The sequence below is a fragment of the Seriola dumerili genome, unplaced genomic scaffold, assembly GCF_002260705.1.
Source record: "Seriola dumerili isolate Sdu_G_001 unplaced genomic scaffold, Sdu_1.0 BDQW01000783.1, whole genome shotgun sequence".
In the NCBI taxonomy this organism is placed as follows: domain Eukaryota; kingdom Metazoa; phylum Chordata; class Actinopteri; order Carangiformes; family Carangidae; genus Seriola; species Seriola dumerili.
Genome location: NW_019175038.1, coordinates 1 through 27500, shown reverse-complemented (window position 1 = coordinate 27500; position 27500 = coordinate 1). Strand labels below are relative to the sequence as shown.

Sequence of the window (27500 nt, the reverse complement as noted above, 5' to 3'; positions counted from 1 at the left end):
GTTGGTCTGTGTCGCTGCAGGTCTGGACAGTCCCGGCGTGTATCGCAGTGTGAATGGAGGAGGTCTGGACACCCGGCAGCTGGCCGACACTGGTGAGGACTCACTTCAAACTGGATCATGTCATGTTTTTTATCATGACAACAGTAAACCTCATTCACACATAGAAATGCTGGTGAGAGACAGGAGACTTCAAATTAAAGGTCCCATATTTGACACGTCTTCACTTTATTTTGAAGTGTTGATCCATCAGAAGATATAAAAACCATCTCAGTGTAGTTTTACATCTCCTCTCTCAGGCTTCTCTCTGCAGCTCTAGTAACAACAGGTCAGTGAGCCAATCAGAAGAGAGGAGGCTCTGAGCCTCTCTTCTGATTGGCTGACTGTTTTCTGAGTGATCCAATAAAAATAAAGCAGATTTCAGGTAAAAACACAGGTAGAAACCAAATCATGTAAAGGTTTGGATGGTGGGTCCAGGTGGGTCACAAGGTTCCAGAAGTCCTGCTTTATAATCAAAATCTTTAATTATTATCTTGTAGGAAACTGTGGTTGATCGTTGTCTCTTAAACTGAGGTGTGTTTGTTTTCAGACCTAGAGCAGCTGGAGGTGTCGTCCCTGTGTGACGGGGTGGTTCGGTTCCTGCTGGACCTCCCTGGTCCTGTCCTCCCCTCCACGCTGCAGGCCGACATGATCCACGCAGTGCAAGGTCAGCAGAAAGCAGACCGCAGCCGCCTCGTCCCGGCGGTTCTGAAATGACTTGTTGTTTTAAGTGGTTTATTTATTCACAGTTCTGTTCTCCTGTCTCCGTCCGCAGAGGTCCGAGACCCAGAGGACTGCGCCCAGGTGCTACGAGGTGTGGCGAGCTCGCCGGCCTGCCCGGCCCAGTACGGCCTGACTCTGCTCAGCGTGGTCCGACACCTCGCCCGACTCTGTTTGCACGGTTCCAGAAACCAGCTGAGCCCCCGAAACCTGGCGGAGAGCTTCAGTCCACTGCTGTTCAGACAGACTGCAGGGTCAGTCACACACACACACACACACACACACACACACACACACACACACACACACACACACACACACACACACACAAATAGTAATAAAAGCAGAAATGATGTCCAGTTGTTTTTATTTTATTCAAAAGGGAAGCAAAACGTTTGTGCTTTTATTTTGAAGATGGAATTGGTTCTGTTGGTTTTGGCTGAGGGGCGGAGACTCCTTCCAACCAGCTTCCTGTAAAAACACCAGTCTGGTGGATCAGGTCAGAGATGGTTAAGTTTAGGCAAAAAGGTCAGAAATGTTTTTCTCAAATTCAAACTATTCGAGCTCAAACAGACTGAAAGTCACAGCGTTCCTGCAGGTCACTGAAATTAAAATATCAGAAAATAAGGACTTAAAATGTCTCATATTTACTGTAAATTTGTAGTGGTGACGTCATGCTAATCGTTTGGCATAAAACTCCAGGTAGATAATTAGGTCATTCTTTGTGAGAAAATAAAAAGTCATTGTGCATAATAAAAGTCTGAACTATAAAACGCTGACACCTGATTATCTAAAAGTTCATATGAATTAATCTTGAAGTAGGATTTAGAAAATGTTTAGCAGTAATAGGAAGTAATAGTTATTTCTACCAATGTGCAAAATGACTGGTGTGGTTCTTTAATGCTGCTGCTGCTGCTGCAGGTGTTTAGATGTTGAACTGAGTTTCCTGCTCTGCCTCTATTTTAAAACATCGTTTACCAGAGAACAAAAACAAAAGTCTGAGTAAAAGAAATCATTTAGACGTTGTTCGGTCTTACAAAGGTCTTAAAAAGCATTGATTTAGATTTTTTAAATGCTGCAGGAACAGGAAGTCACACCTGGAGGTGGGGTTGGGTGATATGATGATAGAGATTTGGCGACACGGTTTCCACTAAGTCCTGGATCCAGCTGCCTCTGTAGGTGACGTGATCCTGGCAGCAGGATGTGACAGTGGCAGTCACAGTGGTTGGTGGCGGTGCACATCTGAGCTTCATGTTTTCCAACCACCACAGAAGAAGAGAGTGACAAGAGGATGAAATTGTAAATACAGAGCATCCTGGGTGTGACCAACCCAAGACAAGGGAAAGGAAGTTGTAACTAAAAGCAGTCTGACTCATGTTGTGAGGACGTTTCGGTCAATTTAAACCATTTCCTAATTAAATTTACAGAATTACTGTATCGTGATATGAAGTTACAAGCACTGATAGATGTTGGTCACATCACCCTCCCCTCAGTCAGAGCTAGATTTTCTTTTCCTCGAGATATGATGCAGAAACATTCAGGGACGTCTGAAGGTGAAGTCCCCGGTGTTATTCAATTTATAGTTATAAACATTTTTAACTTTTTAAAAAAACTTTTTCTTTAATTTTTTATGTCTTAATTGACGGCCAACAGTTTACAGGGGAGACGAGGGAAAAGAGGATGTTTCTGTTCATTACTTCATTTGGCAAATTTTAAAAAATGTATGAGAAAGTTGATGTTATAATGAGTAATATGATGATAATGTGAATAACATGAATCATGAGAACAGGAAGTGTATGTTTCACTGAAAGTCAGCGGCACCAAAAACTTACAGCCGTTTTCTCTTTGTGTCTCTTATGAGTCTTCCTGAGACGCTCGAACAAAAACTCCAGGAGCAACAAGGTTCAAACGTCCTCTGTGTGAGTGAGTGATGTTGATGAATCTGACTGTTGAGTCTCCGTGTGTCTGCTCAGGTCGGAGTCCGGTTTGGATCCTCTGGTTCAGGTCCTGGAGGTTCTGATAACCAGCGAGCTCAACATGAACCAGGCTGCACCAGGTAACACACACACACACACACACACACACACACACACACACACACACACACACACACCTGACTCTGTGACTGGAGACAGAAAGGATTGTTGAAGACAAATTTACCTGAACGTGTCACTGAAACATTAATTTCTTCCCTTCAGCTGTTAATATTAATATAGTTTTTTAAAGCTCCATATTTTCTTCTTCTTCTGTGTTTTATTTGAAGTGTTGATCCATCAGAAGATATAAAAACCATCTCAGTGTAGTTTCACATCTCCTCTCTCAGGCTTCTCTCTGGAGCCCCAGGTACAACAGGTCGGTGAGCCAATCAGAAGAGAGGAGGCTCTGAGCGTCTCTTCTGATTGGCTGACTGTTTTCTGAGTGATCCAATAAAAATATAGCAGATTTCAGGTAAAAACACTCAGAGAAACCAAATCCTGCAAGGTTTGGATGGTGGGTCCAGGTGGGCGGGGCTTGGGGACTGCTTTGTTATGAAATCACAAAGTTCCAGAAGTCCTGACGGCTGGTTTTAAGGCTCAGTTTCTGAATACAGGCTGTGTGCATTTCTCTGTGGACTGAGGCTTTGATACTTTCACAGTATTAATATAGAAGCTAGAGCTGATCTATAATCACACTACACATGGACACAGACCTTTACACTGGAGGAGCTTTGAGAAATGGACTCAAAGGCTCTCAGTGTTTTATAGGACAGCTGTTTATGGTCGTCTGTGACTGTTCTCTGTGTGAACTGAATCATTCAGATGTCACTTGATTTCCTCGAAGGTCGTTTTCAGTTCCTCTAACAGCCGTGAAGCAGCGTCACGCTGGATCTGTGTCACTGTCATAACGTCGCAGCTGTTGCTCAATCGTACGAGTCAAATATCAGATGATGAGCTCTGTGACCTCGTTATCTCATTCTCTGATCTGAGAGTTCCTCGTTTAATTCAAAACTCTTTGTATTTTAATTAGACAGAGTTGTTGTAGCTGCGGCTGAGAGTTTTAACAGAACATTGTTTTTATGTTCTTCAGTGTCGGGTATGAATCTGAAACCTGTGTCCAGTGTTACTGATGATAAGGCACGTTTGGTTTTACGGGTCTAATATTTGTCTCATTCATATGGTTATAAACTCCACGTCCATCTGGCTGTTGTCTCTTAGTCTCAAAGAGTCTAAAAGGTTATGAACCTCTGCTGTGGACACATTTCTTATACACACAATAAGAACAATACACAGCTCTGTACAGTGGAGGCATTAACCCCTTCAGAAGCAGGTGAATTATTATGAGTTAATACAACAAACTTAATAAAGATGACACGTGTCTATTCAGGTAATCAGAAAGATGATCGGCAGATGAATCGATAATGAAGCGTCTGATGAATTGAGTAACAGTAACTCAGTCAGTCAGTGGATCAGTCGGTCGGTCAGGCTGAGCGGCAGCTGAAACGATGACATCATCCATCCACAGAGTGAGAGATGCAGCAGAGGAGAGAGGAGAAGAGGGGAGGGGAGGGGGGTGTTGCCTCGGTGATATCACTGCCATCGCAGGATTGGCTGGGGGCAACGGTGATGTCACACATCTCCAAGCTGCTCTCCTGAGCTTTGAACTGAGGCTGAGGGAGAGAGAGAGAGAGAGAGAGGGAGGCAGACGGAGAGAAAGTTGCGTCGTTTTAAACGTCTGAACAACTGAAGAGGAGACGAGGCTGAAATCTGATGAATGCTGGGAAAATGTTTTCTGATAGTTTCTCTGCAGAGTCTCAGCGAAGGTGGAATTGTAAGAGATCTACCTGAAGGTGCAGACGGAGTGAGAGAGAGAGAGAGAGAGAGGATATCAGTGCGGTCGAGTAGAAATTAGAGGAAGAGTCGAAAAGAGAGACGAACGGCTCAGTGAGGAAAATGTAGCTGGACCCGTTTCCTTCCAGATGACGTCAGTTTTTTCGAGGCAGGACCGGAGCGCTCGGCTGAAGGCAGGAGACCATGAGATCCAGAAAAGAAGGATCCGCGTTTCATTTCACCTCTGAGGCGCCGCGGAGGCGGGCGACAGTTTAGAGGCCGACATGGAGCGAGAGGAGGGAGGCAGGGCCGAGGCCGAGCCGCCGAGGGGAGGACGAGACAAAATCCTCTGCTACATTAACATGCAGAGTCCAGGTAGGAGCTCAGACCTGAACCTGAGCCGTTAGAGGGAACCGACACCTGCTGGCAGTCTGACTCACAGCACATAAGATGGATGTGGAGGCTCCTGCTCATTGTCCTGAGCCATTTTGTGAAATGTTGTTTGGACTAATGAGTTAAGTTATTTAATTAAATCTACACTGACAGAAATCAAAACTTCTACACGTAAACATCTGTGTGAACCCTCAGGTTTGGATGTTACAGGTAAACGTCAGTCACAGACGCCAACACACACACACACACACACACACACACACACATTTAATCTCAGCAGCAGTGTGGTTAAGAAAACATTTTGGCTCCAACTGATTCTTTTCATTATAAATTCATCTAATTATTCTCTTGATTAATTTCTCCGTCGATAATAAAACAGATCAGAAAACAGTGAGCCGCGTCCGAGATGATGAAATATAATCTTTCTTTTTTTTTTTCAATTTGACCATCAGTCCAAAACCAAAAAATCTTCATTTTACCATCAGATCTGACAAAAGAATCATCTGAGAAACTTCAACCAACAAACGTTTGAAATCTTTATTTAAACAGAAAAATAGCTGCTGATTCATTCACCATTGATCGATGAATCAATTGATAAGCTGATCGTTGAAGCTGTAGCGTCGTTACCAAGCTGCAACCTCCGAGGCTGAAACATGAAGCACCAACACAAAGAACCAGAAGCTGCAGTTCCTCTAACGACCACTAGAGTCTGGCTCCAACAGTGAGTCAGTCCCCATAGACTCCCATGTTAAAATGTCCAACTTTACAGCAGAAATAAACATGTTTACAGCCTGGTACAAAAACTGTTTGTGTCTCTAGAGCTAATTTCCTCCTTCATGACACCTGTTTATATACTGTAACTCACCTGTTTACATTTTATTGGGGACTAAGGTTATGGAGGATTGAGGGGCGTGGCCTCTTTGAGTGACAGGTGGGTGAGCGTATGCTTGCAATAAACCAAGGTCTCAGCTCCACATATATAGACTGACCATATAGACTTTGGTCATGACACCGAAACGATGGGACGAGCCTGTTCTCGTTAATCGTCGCTTAATTTGATTAAATACAAAACTGTGAAAATGTGCCGAGCAGAGCGCAGACCTCCCACAAGGAGGTGTGTTGAGTCACCTTCAGTGCACTGCTGTGGAGTGCTGTGACCCAACAACACCTGCTCAGTGATTGGCTCCATTATCAAGGGATGTGATTGGCTGTTAACCGCAGTGAGAAGAACTGGACATTGAAAAACTGATATAAAATGGGGAAATCAATTATTATAGTAATTCTCAGTATCTGATACTGTGTTGTAATTAGAGCTGTAATTACAATCAGTCAGTTAATTGATTTTTTGATTAGTAATCCTTTAGTATTTGCTGGTTGTAGCTTCTCAAATCTGAAGGTTTTTTATCTCGTTTAATAGCAAATGAAACATTCTTTGAGTTTGGATAATTGATGAGTTCACCGTCTGCAGATTAAGTGAAAATAGAAATAGTCATTAGTTGCAGCCAAAGCTGAAATTTGGTCCTAAAAAGACGTAAAACCTGGAAGATGGACGCTTGATTTTTACTAACTTGCACTGTTGAAGCGTCACATAAACATCAGCAGACTTTTTCAAGCCAGTCATTTTTTTTCCCACACTTCCACATTATGTAACAAATAAATTGAATTACGTTTAAGAGAGTTTCCTGAATCAGAGCATTCACAGGAAATACAACAGGAAACAGTCAAAGTAAGAGTCAAATAGATTAACAACCTAAAGTAATTAGTGGTGTGGGCAAACCTCCCCATTTAAAGCTCCTCCAGTGTAAAGGTCTGTGTCCATGTGTAGTGTGATTATAGATCAGCTCTAGCTTCTATATTAATACTGTGAAAGTATCAAAGCCTCAGTCCACAGAGAAATGCACACAGCCTGTATTCAGAAACTGAGCCTTAAAACCAGCCGTCAGGACTTCTGGAACTTTGTGATGTCACAACAAAGCAGTCACCAAGCCCCGCCCACCTGGACCCACCATCCAAACCTTGCAGGATTTGGTTTCTCTGAGTGTTTTTACCTGAAATCTGCTTTATTTTTATTGGATCACTCAGAAAACAGTCAGCCAATCAGAAGAGAGGCTCAGAGCCTCCTCTCTTCTGATTGGCTCACAGACCTGTTGTTACTAGAGCTCCAGAGAGAAGCCTGAGAGAGGAGATGTAAAACTACACTGAGATGGTTTTTATATCTTCTGATGGATCAACACTTCAAATAAAACACAGAAGAAGAAGAAACGTGGAGCTTTAAATCTGTGACATGCTCTTATTATTGGCCAATGTATCGGTGCCTCCACAGATTTTATTAGAACGATTAGATGTGGAGAATTTAAAACAGTTTTCAGGTTTGCATTAAGCAGCCGATGCTAATGAAGGAAACAAAGTTATTTTCTGACCGTTTTAATTTCTCTCTCTGTCTGATTGTGTCTTTTCAGCTTTACCTCCTAAACCAGTGAAGTCGTCGACTCCAGCAGCTTCCAGTAGTTTTAACAACAGTATGGCTCTGCAGGACGCCGAGTGGTACTGGGGAGACATTTCCAGGTAACACACACATATATCAGATATATACAGTGTATATATATATATATATATGTATACAGACTAAAAGCTAAACCTGAACAATTAAAGGAAGGAACTAAAAAATCAATCCTACAAAAAATGAATGATGAGTTTATAATCTAGGTTTCCAGGTTAAATTCACTTGTACAGTTTCCATCCTGTAGACATGAGAACAGACATGTCTTTATTTTATTTAACATTTATTTTTTATAGAACTTGTGCCCTGATCTAATGTAACACCTGTCCACAGATGTCCATGTAAAATACACACGTACACAAGTACCGATCAGCAGTATCGATAAAAGTAGTACTACTGTTAAAATCTTAATGTCGTCCATATTTACAGAGAGGAGGTGAACGAGAAGCTGAGAGACACAGCTGACGGTACATTTCTGGTCCGAGACGCCTCCACGAAGATGCACGGAGATTACACTCTGACTCTGAGGTGAACTGTCCGACGCCGTCGCCTCGCTCACGTCCACGTGGTCAAACATTAACATTGATCTGACTCATGACTTACCGCCATTTATAACTGGTGAAAACAGCCTTAAAGTAAAGTGTCAAACACATCACCGTTTATTAACCTGTTACAGATGGTTGTAACTCATTAGTCAGATTAATGAGCAGTAATAATGAGCCTGCAGGAAAACTGTTATAACTTGTTTCTAATTGTTTATTTATGATTTATAAAGTGTTTACAACAGAAATAATCACCTGATTATTAACCATTTATAAATCCTTTTATAAGGGTCGTCTGATTGTAATGAAATATTTTACTAGAATGATAATTGAATTATTAATGAAGAATCAGACGTCTGCAGGGTTTGAAGGAAAAAACATCAGTATTAATGTTTTAATATTTCTGAATTCTTCTCGGCTAACTTCACCGTCACATCAGTCAGACCTCAGTTTGTCTGGATCAACATTACAATATATGATATATAATATTTGGTTTGTTGTGACGTCCTGCAGGAAAGGAGGCAACAACAAACTGATAAAGATTTTCCATCGGGAGGGGAAGTACGGCTTCTCCGACCCGCTGACCTTCAGCTCGGTGGTGGAGCTGATCAACCATTACCGCCACGAGTCTCTGGCCCAGTACAACCCCAAACTGGACGTCAAGCTGCTCTACCCAGTCTCCAAGCACCAGCAGGTCTGTCCCGCTGTCCGAGCGTTCTGCTCCTCCTGTGCCGGTTGTTGAGTCGTCTGACTGGACGTTGTGTGGTTGTGTTTGCTCAGGACCAGGTGGTGAAGGAGGACAGTATTGAAGCTGTGGGGAAGAAGCTCCACGAGTATCACCTGCAGTACCAGGAGAAGAACCGAGAGTACGACCGGCTGTATGAGGAGTACACCAGGACGTCGCAGGTACGATACACCGCACTACAGCACACTGCAGATTAGACATGACACGGTGAGGAGATGTAGTGTCAGGATTATAGTGACCAGAATGATCAGCTGTCAGTATCATCACAGTGTTGTTAAAATGTGCTGAACATGTTCAGAAGGTAATAAAACAACCTGAAGTCATTTCACCAAGTGGCTGTTTGTATTTAAACATTAAAATAACAACATGTCCAACACGTCTGTGTCGTAAAGGCCCAGCAGCACTGAGTCTGCTGCTGCTGCTGCATGTCCACTCTGTAGACAGGGGAATAGTGAATTTATTGTTTTCTGTGCTGTGACGTCTTTCAGAGACAGACACTGTAGACACACCTGTCACCTGTCCAGCACGGTGCTGTTAAACCAGAAACACGGCGGCTACACTGCGCTCGGGGATGAAACACTGAGCTGCAGCCATTTTTAAATCACCGATCGAAGCGTCTCACACGGAGGATGAGCGGCTACAGCTCACTGTTTCTCTCCTGCGTCTGTGTGCGCTCTGTGGTCATGTGACATCAGAACAGAAAGGTAAACCCGTCTGATGGTGTAAAAGGAGTCAGTCACTATTAAACTCGCTTATATCCACCAACTTAGGTACAAACAGGTTTTAGAAGCTGAAAAATCTCCGGAGTAGAGCTGTCACTTCTTCATGTGACCTGTTGTTCATCAGATCTTCACGTTGTCGAGTCATTTCGCAGCCAGAGATTCATCTCTTAGATCAGTGTCCACTGTCACTGATATCTGGCTCTATGGACACATGTTGTATTTAAAAACGATTGAGTTTTTCTTAAATCAGCAGAAACACAAACTGAAGTTCTGAATGATTCAATGATTGATGATTCAAACCGTGTTACTCGTCCTCTGATCAGATCCTGGTTTAAATCCTAATTTTACCAGATGAAAACTGTTTTTTTTTTTTTTTAATTTTATTTCAATTAAAGATATCTGTGGCTGACCAAGTAAAGACATGTATATTTATCACATTAGTTATGAGTTATTATTGATAAGGATATCGATTTGGTATTGGTACCAAAACTGAGGCTTCCTAATGCCACTAGTAGTTCATCATGCTCACATTGTTGCAGTAACAGGCCGACACCACCAGGTGGAGCTGTCACCTCTCACTCACAGTAGAAATACAGTAGATGATAGAATATGTAAATGAAAATAAAACCAGGAACCTGCAAGAAAAGTAAAATATGAGGTAATTGATTAAAAGCCAAATTAAATAAATAGGTTTTCATTTCTGTAGATTTTTGTATCGTATTTTCAGTCAATCCAAAATCACTGTGGTAATTACAACTTCTGCTCACGCCCGTGTCACGCGTGTCCGTCTCCGTCCCTCAGGAGATCCAGATGAAGAGGACGGCCATCGAGGCGTTCAACGAGACCATCAAGATCTTCGAGGAGCAGTGTCAGACTCAGGAGCGCTTCAGCAAAGAGTACATCGAGAAGTTTCGCCGGGAGGGCAACGACAAGGAGATCCAGAGGTAGGAGGCTGTTGCCAAGGCAACTGAGACGGAGACCTTTAAAACCCACTAATTTATATATATATATTTGAAGGGGGCCTGGCTGCCGTAGCAACAGAGCCTGCAGGAAGAAACACCTGCTGGTGAATTTAGTCCGAAGCTGAAAGGAGGTTTGTTGTCAGGTCTGATGAATTTACAGGGACCAGTGTCCGTCCTGAGGTCCAGCTCTCTGGTGATTCAGACTGTGTCTACATTAAAGGTCCCATCCAGTCTGAAGGTCTGTGTCCATGTGTAGTGTGATTATAGATCAGCTCTAGCTTCTATATTAATACTGTGAAAGTATCAAAGCCTCAGTCCACAGAGAAATGCACACAGCCTGTATTCAGAAACTGAGCCTTAAAACCAGCCGTCAGGACTTCTGGAACTTTGTGATGTCACAACAAAGCAGTCACCAAGCCCCGCCCACCTGGACCCACCATCCAAACCTTGCAGGATTTGGTTTCTCTGAGTGTTTTTACCTGAAATCTGCTATATTTTTATTGGATCACTCAGAAAACAGTCAGCCATTATCGATCAACACTTGAAATAAAACACAGAAGAAGAGGAAAATATGGAGCTTTCATGTGCAAACTAGTTCAGCATTGGAAAGAAACAAATGATGAATTAATGATGTAACACAACTAACAAATACCAAAAGACCACAACTCAAATACAAAATGTATAATAAGAGGTTAGAGGGTTTTTAAATGCTGAAGTAAATTCTTACATCAACTTCTTCTTCTTCAGACACATAATTAGATTTTTTATTCTCTCTCTAAAGGATCATGGAGAACTACGACAAGCTGAAGTCTCGCATCAGTGAGATCGTGGACAGCAAGCGCCACCTGGAGGTGGATCTGAAGAAACAGGCCGCCGACTACAGAGAGATCGACAAGAAGATGAACAGCATCAAACCAGACCTGATCCAGCTCCGCAAGACCAGGGACCAGTACCTCATGTAGGTCACACCCGGACGCAAACACACAGGTCAAATCAAAACCGTATAGTACGACACATTGTACTAACAGCTGCTGTGTGTTTCTGTGTGTGTTTCTCAGGTGGTTGACACAGAAGGGAGTCCGTCAGAGGAAACTGAACGAGTGGCTCGGTCTGAAGAACGAAACCACAGAGGAGTAAGTCTGAACCATCGAACGTGTGTCTGGATGTAAAGACACATTGACACTGTGGCAGGAAGTGACACCACTGAGCCGACCTCTAACGCGTTTGATTGAAAACACAAAGTGTAACTTCTTTGTGTTTCACGAAGGATCCACATGTTGGAAACTTTGTTGTCCAGGAAAAGGACGTATTTGAAATGGGACAGTCTAGTCCCACCGCTGTGACGCAATCAGTCTTCAAATGGCCCCTGAATTGGGACGCAGCCCATCTCTATAACCGTCATGACTTCAGAGGCCACTGCGCTCAAGACATGAAACAATCACTTAGCAAGACTGAGGAAGACAATGAGATGTGGCTGAAAGCTTTGGAAAAAGCTGGTTAGAGGACCAGTTAAAAGAATTAAAAGATGTAAAAGTTGCAGGACTACCTCAAGACAGCACAGCGTTGTCGCTTTCATTAGCAGTTTTATTTGTGATTCACCACAAGGGGGCGCCGTTCACCTTGTACAGCAGACAGGTGAACAGTTGGAGCAGCCTCTGTAGGACTCACTGAGGTTCACACTTGTCCTCACCTCAATGTGTGTCTGTTCTCAAAGTTAGAATACAGTATAAAAGTAAAGTGCAACCAAAGTTTTTCTATAATTCTATATTTAATTAGTTGAGGAAAGATTCTGTTTATATTTGGCCACAATAGTCATAGAATGAAAATGTGAGACCTTGTGTGGCTAACATGTCCTCCTCCCCACAGCGAGTACAGTATGGTGGAGGATGAGGAGGACCTTCCTCACCACGACGAGCGACTGTGGCGTCTGGGAAACATCAACCGCAGTCAGGCCGAGTCTCTGCTCCGAGGGAAGCGAGACGGCACCTTCCTGGTCCGAGACAGCAGCAAACCGGGCTGCTACGCCTGCTCCGTGGTGTAAGTCTCTTCACCTGTCTGTCTGCTCACCTGTGTGTGTGGATGTTTACCTGTCGACTGTGGAAAAACCTGGCTGGAGGCTTATAACGCACTTTCCGTTGGGTCTTACCTTCATTCATTCACCGTGTCAGTGGCCTACAGGTCCTTTACTGAAGAGATTCTCAGGATCGTTCAGGAGGTTTTACTGGTCAATGGTCGGGTTCTAGAGGTTCTTTAGGTTGTTCTAGGGGTTGTCCAGAAGATGGTCATTGAGGGAGGTTCTGCGAATGGTCATTAATAAGGTTCTGGAGGTCTTTGAGGAGGTTATTGAGGTTCTTTAAGATGTTGTAGTCAGCGAGGAGGTTCTGTTTGTAAGGTGATCATTCAAGAGGTTCAGAGGATGGGTTTAGGAGGTTTTAGTAGTCATTAATGAGGTTCTGGAGCTCCTTGAGGAGGTTCTAGAGGTCCTCTGGGGGGGGGGGGTCCTTTACAAGGTTGTAGTGGAGCCATGTTTGGAGTCGCTGGTCATGTGTTACTCATCAACAGTGGGAACAAACCAGCTCAAGGTTTAAGAGAATTACAGTTTGTGTTGCGTCATGTTTGTGTCTGTACTTTGAGTCTGTCTGTGTGACCCCACTCTGACCTCAGTTTCTTCTTCTTCTCTCAGGGTGGACGGAGAGGTGAAACACTGCGTCATCAACAAGACGAGCACCGGTTACGGTTTTGCGGAGCCCTACAACCTGTACGGATCCCTGAAGGAGCTGGTGCTGCACTACCAGCACACCTCGCTGGTCCAACACAACGACTCGCTCAACGTCACGCTGGCCTTCCCCGTCTACAGCCAGCAGAGACGGTGACCCGCCCACTTCCTCCTCGTTTATACCGCCATCGCAGACCAGCGGCCAGACCTCGTTTACACACCCGACCGCCACCCCTCCCCCCAGAACACGAGCCAGTTAGTCCGACACGCCTCACCAAATGAACGGGAGGGAAGTCAACACCTCCCTTGTCTCTCCTCGCAGACCAGTACCTGACCACACGATGCTTTTCACTCTGAACGCGTCACGTTTAAAGCTCGGCGTGAGAAGCCGGCTCGATGACGACAGACGTCAAGCTGCACTTTGTTTAACAGACAATAAAAAGAATCAGTCCTGGTGCTGGGTTCCTAAGGTTCACTAAGGTAAGACACATGCTACGAGGAGTGAAATAAAATGAACCAGGAGGAAATGAGGGGTCAGTACAGAAGGTCGTCTTAAATCTGGCACCTGGCACCTCGACTGTGACGAGTCCTGTTGGCTCTTCCACACCTGGAGGATTCTGTGCAGCAGGTACAAACAAGCCCTGATACGGTAAAACTATATGGATCCTTCAAAAAAAAAGGATCATATGAAGGAACAGAAACACATGAGAGGAGCATGTTGCCGATCACGATGATCTGTGGCTGCAAACAAAAACATAATGATGTTTCTGTCAAAGGTCTCTTTACTGAAACGTCACTATTCAGTAAATTTACCCTCAGTGATGACTCATCATTTATTCTCCCACTCACCTGTCTGAGCTCAGGTGTGACTGGGTATTGTTTGAATTTTATTTTAACACAACAGCAAAGCGTTTTAGTAACGATACCACAGCTGTTCTTTTTTTAATTTTTCCTCACGTTGAGAAATTTTAACGTTTTTCTACAAAATCCCTTTTTGCAGCGTTTTCAAATGTTCAGACTGAAACTGGAAAATTAAAATCAGGAACACGAGTTCATGGATCTGAGCAGACGTGTGAACGCGTTGGTCCGCGGCTCTTCTTCCCTTAAAATGCTTGAGACTCGTTTCTTTGTTCAAGTGAAGCCGATGATTTCGGTCCAGTCGTGTTATGCGTTGCGGACCGGTCCTCACAGCTCAGGCTCTGATTGGTTCACAGGATGTCTGAACGTCAAACATTAGAGAACAAGACTCAAAAATCCACTTCCTTGACTCGGACTCTCCAGGTCCCGTTTTATAGAAATTATTATAAAATTATAAAATTCAGTAACTCTGTCACGTAGACATATAAAAAAAAAATGGTGACTAAAACAGGGAGTCTCGTTGTTTTCCCCTGAACGTCTCTGAGGGTTGGAGTTCGTCGCCATCGTGGCCTTGAGGTCCAGAGTTTGAAACGAGTCCCATGTGATTTTTGACGCCGCGGCTGCTTTGATTTTCCAGTTTACTGTCTGTGGAGAAACGAGGTACTGTACGGAGGTCGGAGGTCGGAGCTGGTCTGGACTGAACTAATGACTCCTCCTTTAATCACAGCACTGAACTGCTGGTCCAGCACGCTTCAACAGAACAGAACCACAGCTGGACCGGTCTCTGAAGCTACACTTGTGGACCAATGATGATGATGATGATGATGTCAGATGCAAAATGACGGACAATCCAGAGAGAGACTTCTTGCAACCACTGTGAGTGACTCTGAACGAGGTTTAACATGAGGGCGAATCAGCTGATCCGCATTTCATATCAGGAGAAAAACCTGCATCCCGAGCTCATCCAAAGCCCCCCTCCCCCACCCCTCTCACCCCACCCCGAAAAACCCCACCACCAGTGTTTTCCAGGTTCCTGTTTCTTCAGGTCTCGTTTGGACGTTGGGAGTCATAGTTTTTGGTGGCTGGTTTAGTTTTTGCAGAATGGACGGATGAGTTCTTTATTCTTTCATTTCAACAAACCTCCGTCAGCCCAAAGTCCTGGTCCCGGACACAAAGATCCTGCTGGATCAAGACTGTAAGTCCGGAATGACGAGAACTGGATCTCATTTTGCATCCAAACACTTCTGGATTTAACCGGACGCCTCGTGGACGACACGACGCTCGGCTGATTTAAACCACAACATTTTGTCTTTATGGATTATTTTTCTTTTTTGTGCATAAAGACACTCGACTTCCTCTAAGAGGCGCCAGGTACAGGAGAGGAGACGGTCTACAAGAATTTGAGGGAGTCTGTAGTCATGGTAACCACCTGGTCGTGCCCTCACAGCACACATTACGAAATGTTTGGAAATGTCCTGAATTTTTCAAGTTCTGGTGTTTTCTGTTTTTTTGTTTTGTTTTGTTTTATTTTTCTGAGTATTGTCTGTGACACCTGGTAGATTCTGTGAGGGAGGAGCAACTCAAAACACTTCAAATTAAAACCAACAAAAACCTGTAACATTAGAAAATAAGAAGTCATGAAGAGTTAATTGTTTAGGATCTGATTAATAAAACAGTTGGTCTGATCATCTGAAGGCCTTTATACTGAAATACTGAAACTTCCTGTCTCTGCTTTGTTCAAATTATTTGTGTCGGTGTGTGTGTGTGTGTGTGTGTGTGTGTTGTATGGCTGCAACTGAAGATTCTTTTCATTATTGATTAATCTGTTGATTAATTTTATGATTAATGATTAGGTTTACCACTGGTCGATCCTTAAGTAAAAGTAATACCTTAATGAAAACATACTGTGTCCTGTGTTTCAAATTCAGCTTCAGCAAGTGTACAGAAGAATTACCAGCTAAATGTATTTACAGTAGAAGTAAAAGACTCATTTTACAGAATCTCATGTAAAAGATAATATTTTGTCCACACAGGTTGTTTTCTTATAGAACAAGATCAAAAATAGTCATGGAGAAAAATAGTTCGGGAGTTTCAGTATAGTATAGTAGCTCTGGTTTTGTTGCAGGATCCGTTACAACAACAATTAATAAATGCATTTTATTAAAAACTTAAAAACTGACTAGAACAATTCTTCGATTACCAGAACAGCTGCAAATTCATTTTCTGTTGATCAACTGATCGATTAATTGACTAATCACTGCTGCTCGATACAACTTTGTCTAATTGGTGACGTCACATAAACACAGCAGAGCTTGAATCTGTAATAATGAATCATATAAACTGATCATATGTTTAGTATGGAAGCAAATGTCTTTTTACCAAACACATGAAAACCCAAAGATATTCAACGGAGCTGCAACTAACGATTATTTTCATTATCAGTTAATCTGATTATTTTCTCGATTTCATCGCTGGGGCAACAAATGATCAGATAATGGTGAAAAATGTTAATTACAGTGGATTCATCCGACCTTCCCTCTAAAACTCAGTAGATGTTGAGTTTACTGTCGCACAAACACAGTGTTGAACCTGGAACCTGCAAATGTTTAGAGAAAATTCCCTGAAGAATAAATTGATTGTTTTTCAATACTCAAGTTTACAAGGATGTTTATCGGTGAAAAACTGCAAATTTAAGAGACGTATAAGACAGAAGCTGTAACCAGAGAATGGTTGGTCTCCAACACTTAATCAGTTATCACAATTCTTGTAATTAATTTATCAGCTGATCATTTCAGCTCAATTATAAAAATAAACTTGATTTGTGTGTCACCTTTCATACAACAAATGTAGCACAAAGTGCTTCACATGAAAAGACATAATGAACATAAAACATGTTAAAAATATTGATGTGAAATGAGATGGATAATAAATGAAAATAATAAATGAAATAATAAATAAAATTTAAAAAAAATAATATTTGACAGACGTATCAGAGAGGTTAAAATGATCTGCACAGCTGAGGAGTCACAGGGGAGAAGAGACAGGATTTTTAACTTTTGAGTTTAGTTCAGGAAGTAAACAAATCATTTACTGATGTGAAGCTAATACGGACTCAGGAGACTTCAGGGCAGATCAGTAGTAGCAGTGAGTATAATAGATTAATATGGTACACAGTGGTTAAAGGATGTCTGATGTTGACATGTAGTTTGCTGCCCTCTTGTGGTGGCAGCAGGGTATTGTCTCTGAAAGCTAGCTTGACTTCCAGCCGCTGTATTTAACGTCATCAGACCGTGTCCATTGATAAAGGCTGAAGCTTGTTGAAGCGGAGAGGACAGCAGCCCTTTTACGCATGCGCATTGAGTATAAACCCGGTATCTGACTAGTGACTAGCGATAGCCAAAGTGTTGTTTGTTATACAATAGAACAAACAAAGTAGAGCCAGGGGAATTTATTGTACATTACACAAAAATACATAAACGGGTCACATATGTCGATAGTTTTGCGAGCCTTTTTGTTATTCTAGTTAGATATTAATTTTATGTATTGTTCCACACCTTTAACAAAAACATTCAAATTTGTTTTTTATTCATTAATTTACATTTAAGGATGAACAATTTGGCTAGTAAGTTTAACAAATGTATTATTATAAAGTATTTATCATTCTTTTTTTTGGTTTCTATAGAAACAAAAGACGGCAGCACTGTTTCTGGATGATTCTCATAGAAGCCGCAGTTTGCAAATATGTCTCTTTTGAATTTTAACAGATAACGATTGGCAGGGTAATATTTATGAATAATTTTAAAAGACACTTCCTTCACCTAATTTACATTGCGGAGCTATCGGGTTCTACCGTTCTTAGCTCAGGTATGATGCGGTACACGCATGCGCAGACGTCTATGGAACCTAAACTTGCGCCCTAGCCGTTGGGAGGCAGCAGAAGCAAGTAAATGAGGAAAATACACTGATTAATTATCTGCTCTGTGTTAGCTGTGTTCAAAGTTTGAGACAGAATATTGTTACCGGCGTAGCGTGGCTCCTCTCAGGAAGAGCTCGGTACGTATGTTGTGTGCGTGGCGGGCGACCGGAGCAGAGTTAGCTAGCTAGTTAGCAGTGTAGCTGTGAATATACAGTGAGTTGTACGCGCACTTTAGGCTGTTTGTCACTAAATAAATGCTACTACAAGTTCCCGCGTCTCCCCTGTGCTTCAACTACAGTCCGGACCACGAGCCAGGAAAGTTCAACAACAGGTAAATGCAGGATTCTGCTTTGTCACTGGAGTGTGTGTCATTTAAGCAATATCACACGAGGGGGAGTGATGTACTGAATAGACTCCTTTCCCTTCCTTCGTCCTCTTCTGACGACCACACATCATTTAATTCATGTTATTTCTGTAAATATTTTAATCTAATCTAGTAAATGGTAAATGTTTAGAAAATGACCATAGAAGTGATTTTTTTTTAATTTTTTTTAGATATTTTCCTTTATACTGCACATTTAATATGTTTACTGTCAGTTCAAAGGAATTATAAGTTGCTTAGCTCTTGCTTGAATATCTGTAAAAGTCACAGCAAATATATATATGCGTTACTCTCCCAAATATGTACTCACTTGAACTTTTATAAAACCTTAGTATTCTTAATTTTTCTGTTTTAAAACGTCAAAATATTACAGCAATTTGCTGATCTGAAAACTTCTTTGAAATTATTCAAATTTATTTTCTGCCCTATTTGTAGTCCTGTAGAAAATTTCAAAGCATTTGTTTTTGTATTTTCATCATAAATTACAAACAAATTTTGCCTGGTCATGTCCATTTTATGTAACATCATGTGGTGCGATCATTCAGAAAGACCCTTTTGAGACTTTTATGTTGAAGAGTAGTATTGCAGTAGAAGATGTCAGAAAGAATGATAAATGTTTATTAACAGTTAAGCCTGAGCGTTGTCAATTCTGACAACTAGATGCTCACTAGATCTGAGATTTGTTTTGAGTCTGATGACTCACAATTGACAGTTTTGTTTATGTAGACAGGGTGAGAAAAAAGAGCATTTCTTTACTTGGAAAGATATGTGATGTCTCTGAGGTCAACAACTCTGTTCATATGCTTAGCTTCATCTTTCCAGGTGCTGTAGGTGAACTGGGACTACGACTGTGATGACTTAATTTAAATTACAACAATCTTTTCACTGAAACCTGCTCTTTCTTTGCATGAAAACTAACAGTAAATGTAGGTGTTTCAGTTGAGATCAGAGGTTCCCAAACTTCTCACATTTAACACTATGTACCAAATCAAATTTCCCTAGTGCCACTTCCCACTGCAGATACCAAGAAAGAGCAACCTAGCTTCTCGGGCTATGTCCACATTTCTACGTTTTAGTTTTGAAATGCGCGTTTTGCTCGCCATCCTCACTACTCCGGAGTTTTCAAACACCTAAAAGGGAAACTTTTGGATTCTAGTTTGAAAAACTCTGGGGTTGTGTTTTAGTTGTAAAACTCTGGGGTTGTGTTGTAGTCTGGACGGACAGAAAGTGAGACATTTGTAAACGATGAGGTCACACCCACGGTCTCTCCTGATTGGCTCTCATCAGCCTGGACTACCAGTGGTGAGTACAACATGATGATGAATGTTGTCTTGTTGCTGTTGTTCACTTACATTCTCTGTTTTAATGCTACAACTGCAGAGGAGACAATCTACTTCCTGTTCACACCTGCTTGCACATGCTCAGTGTAGTGAATGGTCATGTGTGTGTGGGTTTTCAGGTGTGTTAGTATGGACAGAGATTGTTTTTGATGCAGAGCTAAAATGGTCGCCTGGACGGAGATCGTTTTCATTCTAAAACAGTGTTTTAGACTGAATGTATGTGGAACCATTAAAACACATATCTTCTGACCACATAATGCTACTCTGAAGTCCAGTGAAAAGTGTGTATACCAGCAAAGGTAAAAGCTGTCTGTTTTGTGATTTTTCTACAGCAGTTCTTTCATATTGCTAAAGCTTGTTTTTATCTCTAAAGTGCCTTGTAAGTAAATTCCTGGTAGCAATATATCTGGTTTAGTGAGGTTTGATAAGACGTCATAGGTGGCAATTCTGCAGGACACCCTTTAAAGAAAAATACAGTGTACAATGTGAGTTGTAACTGGCCGGGTAAAGAATCATATTAACTGACCAGAGTCCCTTTAGTAAGGTTTAAAAAGCACTCAGGGTCTTTGAGGCTAAATGAGATTATTTTTCTTCCCTTGAAGCAGCTCTACCTCCAGCTTATGTTCATAAAGGCCAAACTACACCTTGTATCACCTGAGAGTCCAGTTTACATCATGTTCTCTGTTGTGGAAATAAAGATGTCCGAAAGAAATCTTTGCCTTTCTTGTCATTTTATTCAGTGAAGCAAGACAAAAGAAACAGGGAAAAAAAGAAAGTGATATACAACAGCATAATGTTAACCATAATATGACATAGCATACATTATATATACATATACACAACTACAGAGGTACAAAACGTTTTTTGTTATTGCTATATTTATATTTTGACTTGTATATATATATATTTTTTTATTTATTATTTATGATTTTTCTTTTTGGGTTGGTGTATATAAATATATATATATATAGTGTGTGTATATATATATATATACACATACACACACCATTATTAGTATAATTAAATTTGCTTTGAGATTATTAATGATTATTAATAATCATTAATATACAAAACTTAAAAAGTATTTTAATAAAATAAAGTTTTTGTAATTCAAAAAAAAACATATACACACACATCATTATTATTTAAATTTGCTTTGAGATTATTAATGATTATTAATAATCATTAATATACAAAACTTAAAAAGTATTTTAATAAAATTAAGTTTTTGTAATTCAATAAAAAAAATAAACTGCTCCAAGACCATTCATTCGATATGTTTGAGACTGTATTGATAAGTAGATGAGTCGTCAAGATGGATTCAATTCTAAAGATCTGACAAAGAATTTGTAACCTCTAAGAATCCTTTTCTATCTGAATTATCTCTGAATATCTTTAGTTTTCCCGCTATGTTAACCATTGATTCTGGTATATTTTTCCCACCAATGGTTTCCTCCCACTTTCTGAACATGTCAAATTCCAATCCTATAACAATTCTAAGGTCCTTCATTAACTGATCCTCTGTTTTTCTAAATTTAGGATTGTGATTGTACAGTTTGCTGGAACCTTGAGGTGTTGCTGAGCCACTAAATCCACGTCTGCTTGGGTCAATCCAACTTCCTCCTCTTGCCATTGGGTGGTCTTCAAAAAAGAAATTGAGTCCTTTCCCTCGGATATTGTCGTTTTCATTTATGACCATATCCAGAGCCATGAGAATCAGAGGAAACGTCCGGAAATTTCTAGCAGATTCACAAATAACTGATGCAGTGAAATACGTGGTGTACCAGGCCTCAGTGGACAGAGATTGGGCAGTTGTGTGCTCTCCACGAAAAATATTTCTTACAAACTCAGCATATCGCTCTTGTGGGTTTTCTATATTTTTATGAAGAATGCGCCGTCTCATGTCTGGGTATTTCTCTTTTCCTATCTGTTCAATAATACACTTCTTAACGTCACTGATTTTGTCATTACTGTTGAGCTTTTTTCCAACCAGATACACATATATAGTTTTAGGTGTAACCAAATATATCCAGTCATTGACCATCAGGTATGTGACCTTTTCTTTTCTGGTCACTGCATAGTGATGGATCATATTTCTAATATCTTTTCCTGATTTAATCTCATAACACTTGGAAAGAACTTGAAGTTTCTCTTTAACCTCTTTAATCCACCTCATGTTATATTTTTTATTATATTTCCCTATTACATAATGTTCATTTTCTTGCAAGCTGTTGATGTTTGTTCTTTCTGGAGGGGGCCCATGAAAGAATCCCCAGGTTAGAGCTTCAAGTTTATATGAGGCATTTTCTTGCTGCTCAGCATTCGCTACATGCTGAAATACCCTCCGGTCAATATATCTCCTTGGCTTTAGTGTGTTGTCTTTGTTGGTTTTAGAATCATTATTTATACTTTGTGTAGGATTTCTGTCCATTATCACATTTCTTTAATTGGTAAAAAATGGCTCTCCTCTACGTTTCGGAAACGAAACATAGAGGAGAGCCATTTCTCATTTCCTATCAAGGGTTGCCACCACTTTCTTGCTGTCATCTCTTTTGTGTCCGCCATCTGCACCCCGTCTAGCAGAGACTTTCTTGGGTAATTTCTGTCCTTGTGCGTGACTGGATCACAGTCTTACTCAGTGTGCAGCTCTGTCTTGATAATTGATTTCATGAAGCTCTCTCAGCAGGGTTTCTACAAAATGTTTTATCTGATCCGACTTCACATGCCACCACACGTAGTGTTTTGATTGTATTTGCCTGACTCTGAAGGTCTTTTGCAATGGATTTTGGCCAACATTCTTGGGCTGTCGTGCCCTGCCAGCCTCATGCTCTCGAAATGTCTCTGACTCCATGACTACCTAGCAGCCAGTTTGCTGTCCCTCTTGACAGTGGCACTGAGTCTCCGTGGATCAGTTTTTGTCTTTGGTTTTTATCAAGGAACGTAGATGGAGCTAACTGTTGGATGCTTTTCATAAAGATAAGCCATGCAGCTTTTCTTACGCAGGGTCATCCTGGGCATCATGAGGATCTGCCCTGGTACGTCGTACTGTGTGGTGGTGATCTACGGGTCTTTGTAGAAGTTCGGCGAGCGTGGACACTGAGTCATGTTGATCTATGACCTGGTAAATCTGATGATTCTCCTGGTTAGTTTTCTAAGACTGCTTTGTTTCCACGGACCACCAACCACTCGAGATGAAGTTATACTGGAAGTGTGTTGGTTGTGTTTTCCAGTCAAAGGGAGAATCATGGTGCAGCTTCCAGTGATGGTTTCAAAACACAGCTCTGCAAGTGATGATCCAGAAAGCCCAGACACAGTTTGTCCATCAGTCTGGAAACTCTTCCAAATATTTCTCACTACAGTTATAGCTGTCCTGCTTCAGGTAAGCATGATTCGATTGTACAGGATCTCTTGCTGACTATTATGAGTAATGAGGATCCCAATGCTGTTTATTCCTGTTGGCACCCTCTTCATTCGTGGACTTTTCTTGGTCAGTCATAGACCAGAGTTGTTGGTTGTCAGCTGTGCGACATCTCAAGAATGCACCTAGGCAGTATATCTTGTATCTTCTGTTATCGAACAAGATGCCAGGGTGAGGTTGGTGTAGCGATTTTGAAGGGACACCATCATCGCATGCGTGCTGTAACTGCCGTTTTACCAGTTTACGCAGCATCAAGTACACAGCGTCTCTTTCTCCGATCCGGTTGATGTTACTGATGGTCAGAAAAAAAGATAGAGAGAGAAAGAAATTTAAAAAATACTTATAAACATGTGTTAACTCCAGACTGAAGCTTTCTTATGTATTCATTTCTCCTTTTTTGTGTCATAAATTTACTGTGTCTCTGTTTTCAGACCTGAGTGCTGACTCAGCAGCGAGCTTGTGCCAGGTCCGGCGCTCCAGGTAGATGCTGGGCTCCTGGTCACGCAGCCCCTTGTCCAGCTGCTCCATGTCGGCTTGCGACAGTTTACTAATGAACGGGTCGGTGATGGTTCTCTGCGCCTTCTCGGCCATGATTAGCTGCTCTATGTTCTTCTTAGCATCACTCACAGCCTGTGGCAGAGAAATGGTTTTGACATTACAAACAGGTATTGATGCATTTTAATAATCGAATACATCTGCTCTCTGCTCAATTAACATGCTGTATCTCTTTTGTTTGATCCAGACAGAAACTGACATGTAAAAAACACAGCGCGACAGGTGATTCCCACGCACCAAGCCCGCTCTGCATAATATGTGTCGACCGGCTCTCCAATGAGGCAATGAAGCCTTCAAAACTGCTTCGCCACTTGGAGACCAAGCACCCTGCATTAAAAAAACAAGCGTTTGGAGTATTTTGAAAGAAAAAAGCGGGAACAAGAAGGACAGAAGCAATTACTGAGGGCCTCCACATCAACAAATGCAAGTGCACTGAGAGCATCATACTTGGTGGCTAACCGTATTGCTAAGGCTAAAAAGCCATTCACTATTGGTGAAGAATTGATCCTTCACGCGACTAAAGACATTTTGCTGTGAACTTTTCGGAGAGGCTGCGGTTAAAAAGATAGCACAGGTGCCTCTGTCGGCTAGCACCATCAATCGGCGCATTGAAGAAATAGCAAAGGAAATTGAGACACAGTTGTTGGAGAGGATTAATACATCGCTGTGGTACGCACTGCAGGTTGACAAGTCTATAGATGTGGACAACAAGGCAATACTACTTGTTTATGTGCGATACCTTTATCAGGAGGATGTGCATGAGGATATGTTGTGTGCACTATCGTTGACAACCAAAACCACAGCCGCAGAACTATTCAAGTCGCTGGATGATTATGTATCAAGAAAACTGAAATGGTCCTTTTGTGTCGGCATATGCACAGACGGAGCTGCTGCCATGACCGGACGGCTGTCTGGTTTAACTGCTCGGATTAAGGAGGTTGTATCTGAATGAATTTAACAGCATATTGAATGATGTTGTTAAAGTTATTAACCACATCAAGGCACACGCCCATAACTCGTGCCTATTTGAGGAACTTTGAGGAGATGAACGCGGAGCACAGACGACTTCTCTTATACAGAAATAAGATGGTTATCCCGAGGGAGATCGCTGGCCATTACGAGAGCCGCTGTGGAGATTTCTCTCAGAAAAGAAGTCACCGCTGGCAGCACATTTCAGTGACAAGGAGTGGGTCGCAAAACTCGCTTACTTGTGCGACGTATTCAGCCTGCTCAATGAACTCAATCTGTCCCTTCAGGGGAAAATGACAACTTTCTTCAAGTTGGCCGATAAAGTAGCTGCATTTAAAGCCAAACTGGATTTGTGGAGACGACGCGTGAACAGAGGCATATTTGACATGTTTCAAACATTGGCGGGGGTTTTGGAGGAGACTCAGCCTGAGCAGTCATTCTCCCAGCTGGTGCAGGATCACCTGTCTTTGCTTTTAAAAGAGTTTGAGCGCTACTTCCCAACCACAAAAGACCCACGAACTGAAAAGGAATGGATCCGCGACCCATTTGTCAATAAACCAGGCGAATCCAGCATGTCTGTGCAAGAAGAAGATCAACTGCTGGAGATCACAAATGACGGCGGCCTTAAAAGTATGTTCAAGACATCAACTCTGCCGGTATTCTGGATAAAAGTCATGGCAGAATACCCTGAGATTGCCACAACAGCACTGAAAACCCTGTTGCCATTTCCAACATCATATCTGTGTGAAGCGGGGTTTTCTGCAGTCACAGCAACCAAAACAAAATTACAGAGTAGACTGGACATAAGCAACACAGTTCGGGTGTCACTGTCTTCCATTACCCCTTGATGGGACCGTCTCGCTGCAGAGAAGCAAGCTCAGGGCTCTCATTGATTTAGCGTCATGGTGAGTTGTATTTTTCATGTACTTTATATTTGTTTTGCGGTGTATCTTATTTTGAAGGCATGTTTAAGTGTTACCATAGCGACCAGAGAGCGTTAGGGGGCAGAGAGGATGTTAATCTCATTATGTTGTTGGCGCATGTCAGGAGGACGCTGCTAAAAAACGTTGGGGACCGCTGTTCTATACCATTACCAATATAAAATACCATATATAATCTAATGTTAGCAATTACTGGTGCTGAGTCGAGCAGCGAGAAAATGGAGGTTTAGTTGTTGTAGAGATATGTTTTGACATCAATACATAGTAAATTATTTCATGTGGTGTTCTAATCTTTTACCTTTAACATTAGATTTTATAATAGACACCTCCTGTGTTATCACTCTGAGTTTTACCTGGTTGGGTAATTGAACTCACCCCAACTGAGGTGTTGGGCACACGCTGAAGCACTTTATGTTCTCCACTTTCACCCTGGAGAAATTGTTTATCACACTAATCTAACTTATCAAAATCATGAACATTCCTTTTACTGTGCTTTTTCACTACTAGAAAAGTGTCTATTTAATTTGTTGGGTCTCATACTGTGAGCTGCCAGAGTTTTCAGACAAAAAAGACACACGGTCTCTCTTCATCTCCGACCACATTCACTGTGAACCCAAGAGCAAGACAGGCTCCGTCATGTTTTCTTGACTTGGCTTTTTGTCGATTACCGTCAGCTGAGCACGTGGTATTGCTCGTCTCAGAAGCATCGCTTGTTTTTCTTTTCTTCCCTGTCAAATATCTCTCCACTCTGAAAACCAACAGACCTGAATGCAGTTGCTATGAAAGGCAGGTGAAAACGCGTTTTTTATGGTTCCACCATGAAAAACATTCCGACGTCCAAACATTAGTTCCCCCACTTTTCCCCCTGGGTGACACACACTTTGAGAATCGCTTTTATAACCCATGAGTAGCGACGGCAGTCATTTTAATTGTGCCCACATTTTGTTCACAACACGCAGACACACAGCTAGCCAACTCCAAACTGCTTCAACCACATTTTTCCATGATGACTCAGCTCTGGAGTCACGACTGGTGAAAAGCGATTTTGGGATTATAAACACAACAAGAATGAGTTTTGGAGTTCATCTCTTTGTATGACATACGTTATAGTTACAGTGACTAACACATATGGTACAAACACAAACAAAGCCAGTTTGTTTCCTCTTATTTGACTTACCCAGATTTGATGCTGGTCCGGCACAGTTTGGAAGATATTTAACAGGTGAAAGTGCAGTATAACGCTTTTAGTTGGAACAGAGTTGACTCAGATGCTGAGGAAGAAGAAATGGGGAGAGATCAAAAAGACAAAGTCATTCATTCACTCTTACACAGGTAGACAGTTCAAACGAGTAAAGAACAGGCGGGGAATAGGCAAAAATCCATAAACTAGTAAACTAAGATAGTCACATACCAAAGGAGCAGCCACTGGGTGAATCTCTGAAGTGCAATGGTGACACAGCGGTAAAAGATGATCTAGTAGGCACAAGAAACACAGAAGTATACATGTACGGGGATTACCACGAATAACACCAGGGGCAGGTTAGTCACGTGAGAATGGTGTGGCTGCACACGCGCCTCCTCAGGAATCTGATGTAATGTTGTCTTCTGTTACGAATTAAAACCCCAGTGATTTATGGGTACTCAGGAAAAACAGTAAAGAAGTGTTGTAGTTAAATGTATTTAAGGTGCCTGAAGAAAATCATCAAACACATTTGAAATAGTTACTTAATTTATTGAAGTTGAAATCAAAACCAGAACTTCAGAGTCCAGGACTTCAAACAACCACTAAACATATTTCCATTAAACATAATGAGGAACACTGAGAAACTCTGAGTTCACCTGCTTATATGAAATATGTTCTAGTTACAGTTGATAACACAAACTGTACACACACTTAAAATTTCAGTTTGTTTTGTCTCATGGAACTTTTTGAACACTTTTTTTTTTAACTCCACTGTCTTTGTTACCAGACTTCTCTT

The 27500-nt window shown here is 41.7% G+C and overlaps 1 protein-coding gene across 2 annotated transcripts in view; it reads left to right on the top strand.

Annotated features, from left to right (window-relative positions):
- The window catches only part of LOC111236942 (phosphatidylinositol 3-kinase regulatory subunit alpha-like), a 23262-nt gene extending 7536 nt beyond the window's left edge, over positions 1-15726 (top strand). Inside the window, exons 5-17 of one of the 2 annotated variants that reach the window (XM_022765863.1) lie at positions 21-92; positions 587-703; positions 812-1010; positions 2730-2812; positions 7415-7520; positions 7885-7983; positions 8511-8691; positions 8778-8903; positions 10266-10408; positions 11208-11384; positions 11485-11559; positions 12293-12463; positions 13110-15726. In XM_022765863.1, coding sequence (XP_022621584.1) covers positions 21-92; positions 587-703; positions 812-1010; positions 2730-2812; positions 7415-7520; positions 7885-7983; positions 8511-8691; positions 8778-8903; positions 10266-10408; positions 11208-11384; positions 11485-11559; positions 12293-12463; positions 13110-13299 — 1739 coding nt within the window. In that variant the 3' untranslated portion in view covers positions 13300-15726. Of the gene's footprint in view, positions 1-20; positions 93-586; positions 704-811; positions 1011-2729; positions 2813-4507; positions 4938-7414; positions 7521-7884; positions 7984-8510; positions 8692-8777; positions 8904-10265; positions 10409-11207; positions 11385-11484; positions 11560-12292; positions 12464-13109 lie in introns of those variants that run through there. The other variant, XM_022765864.1, reaches the window with a different exon arrangement.
- The last annotated feature ends 11774 nt before the right edge of the window (positions 15727-27500 follow it).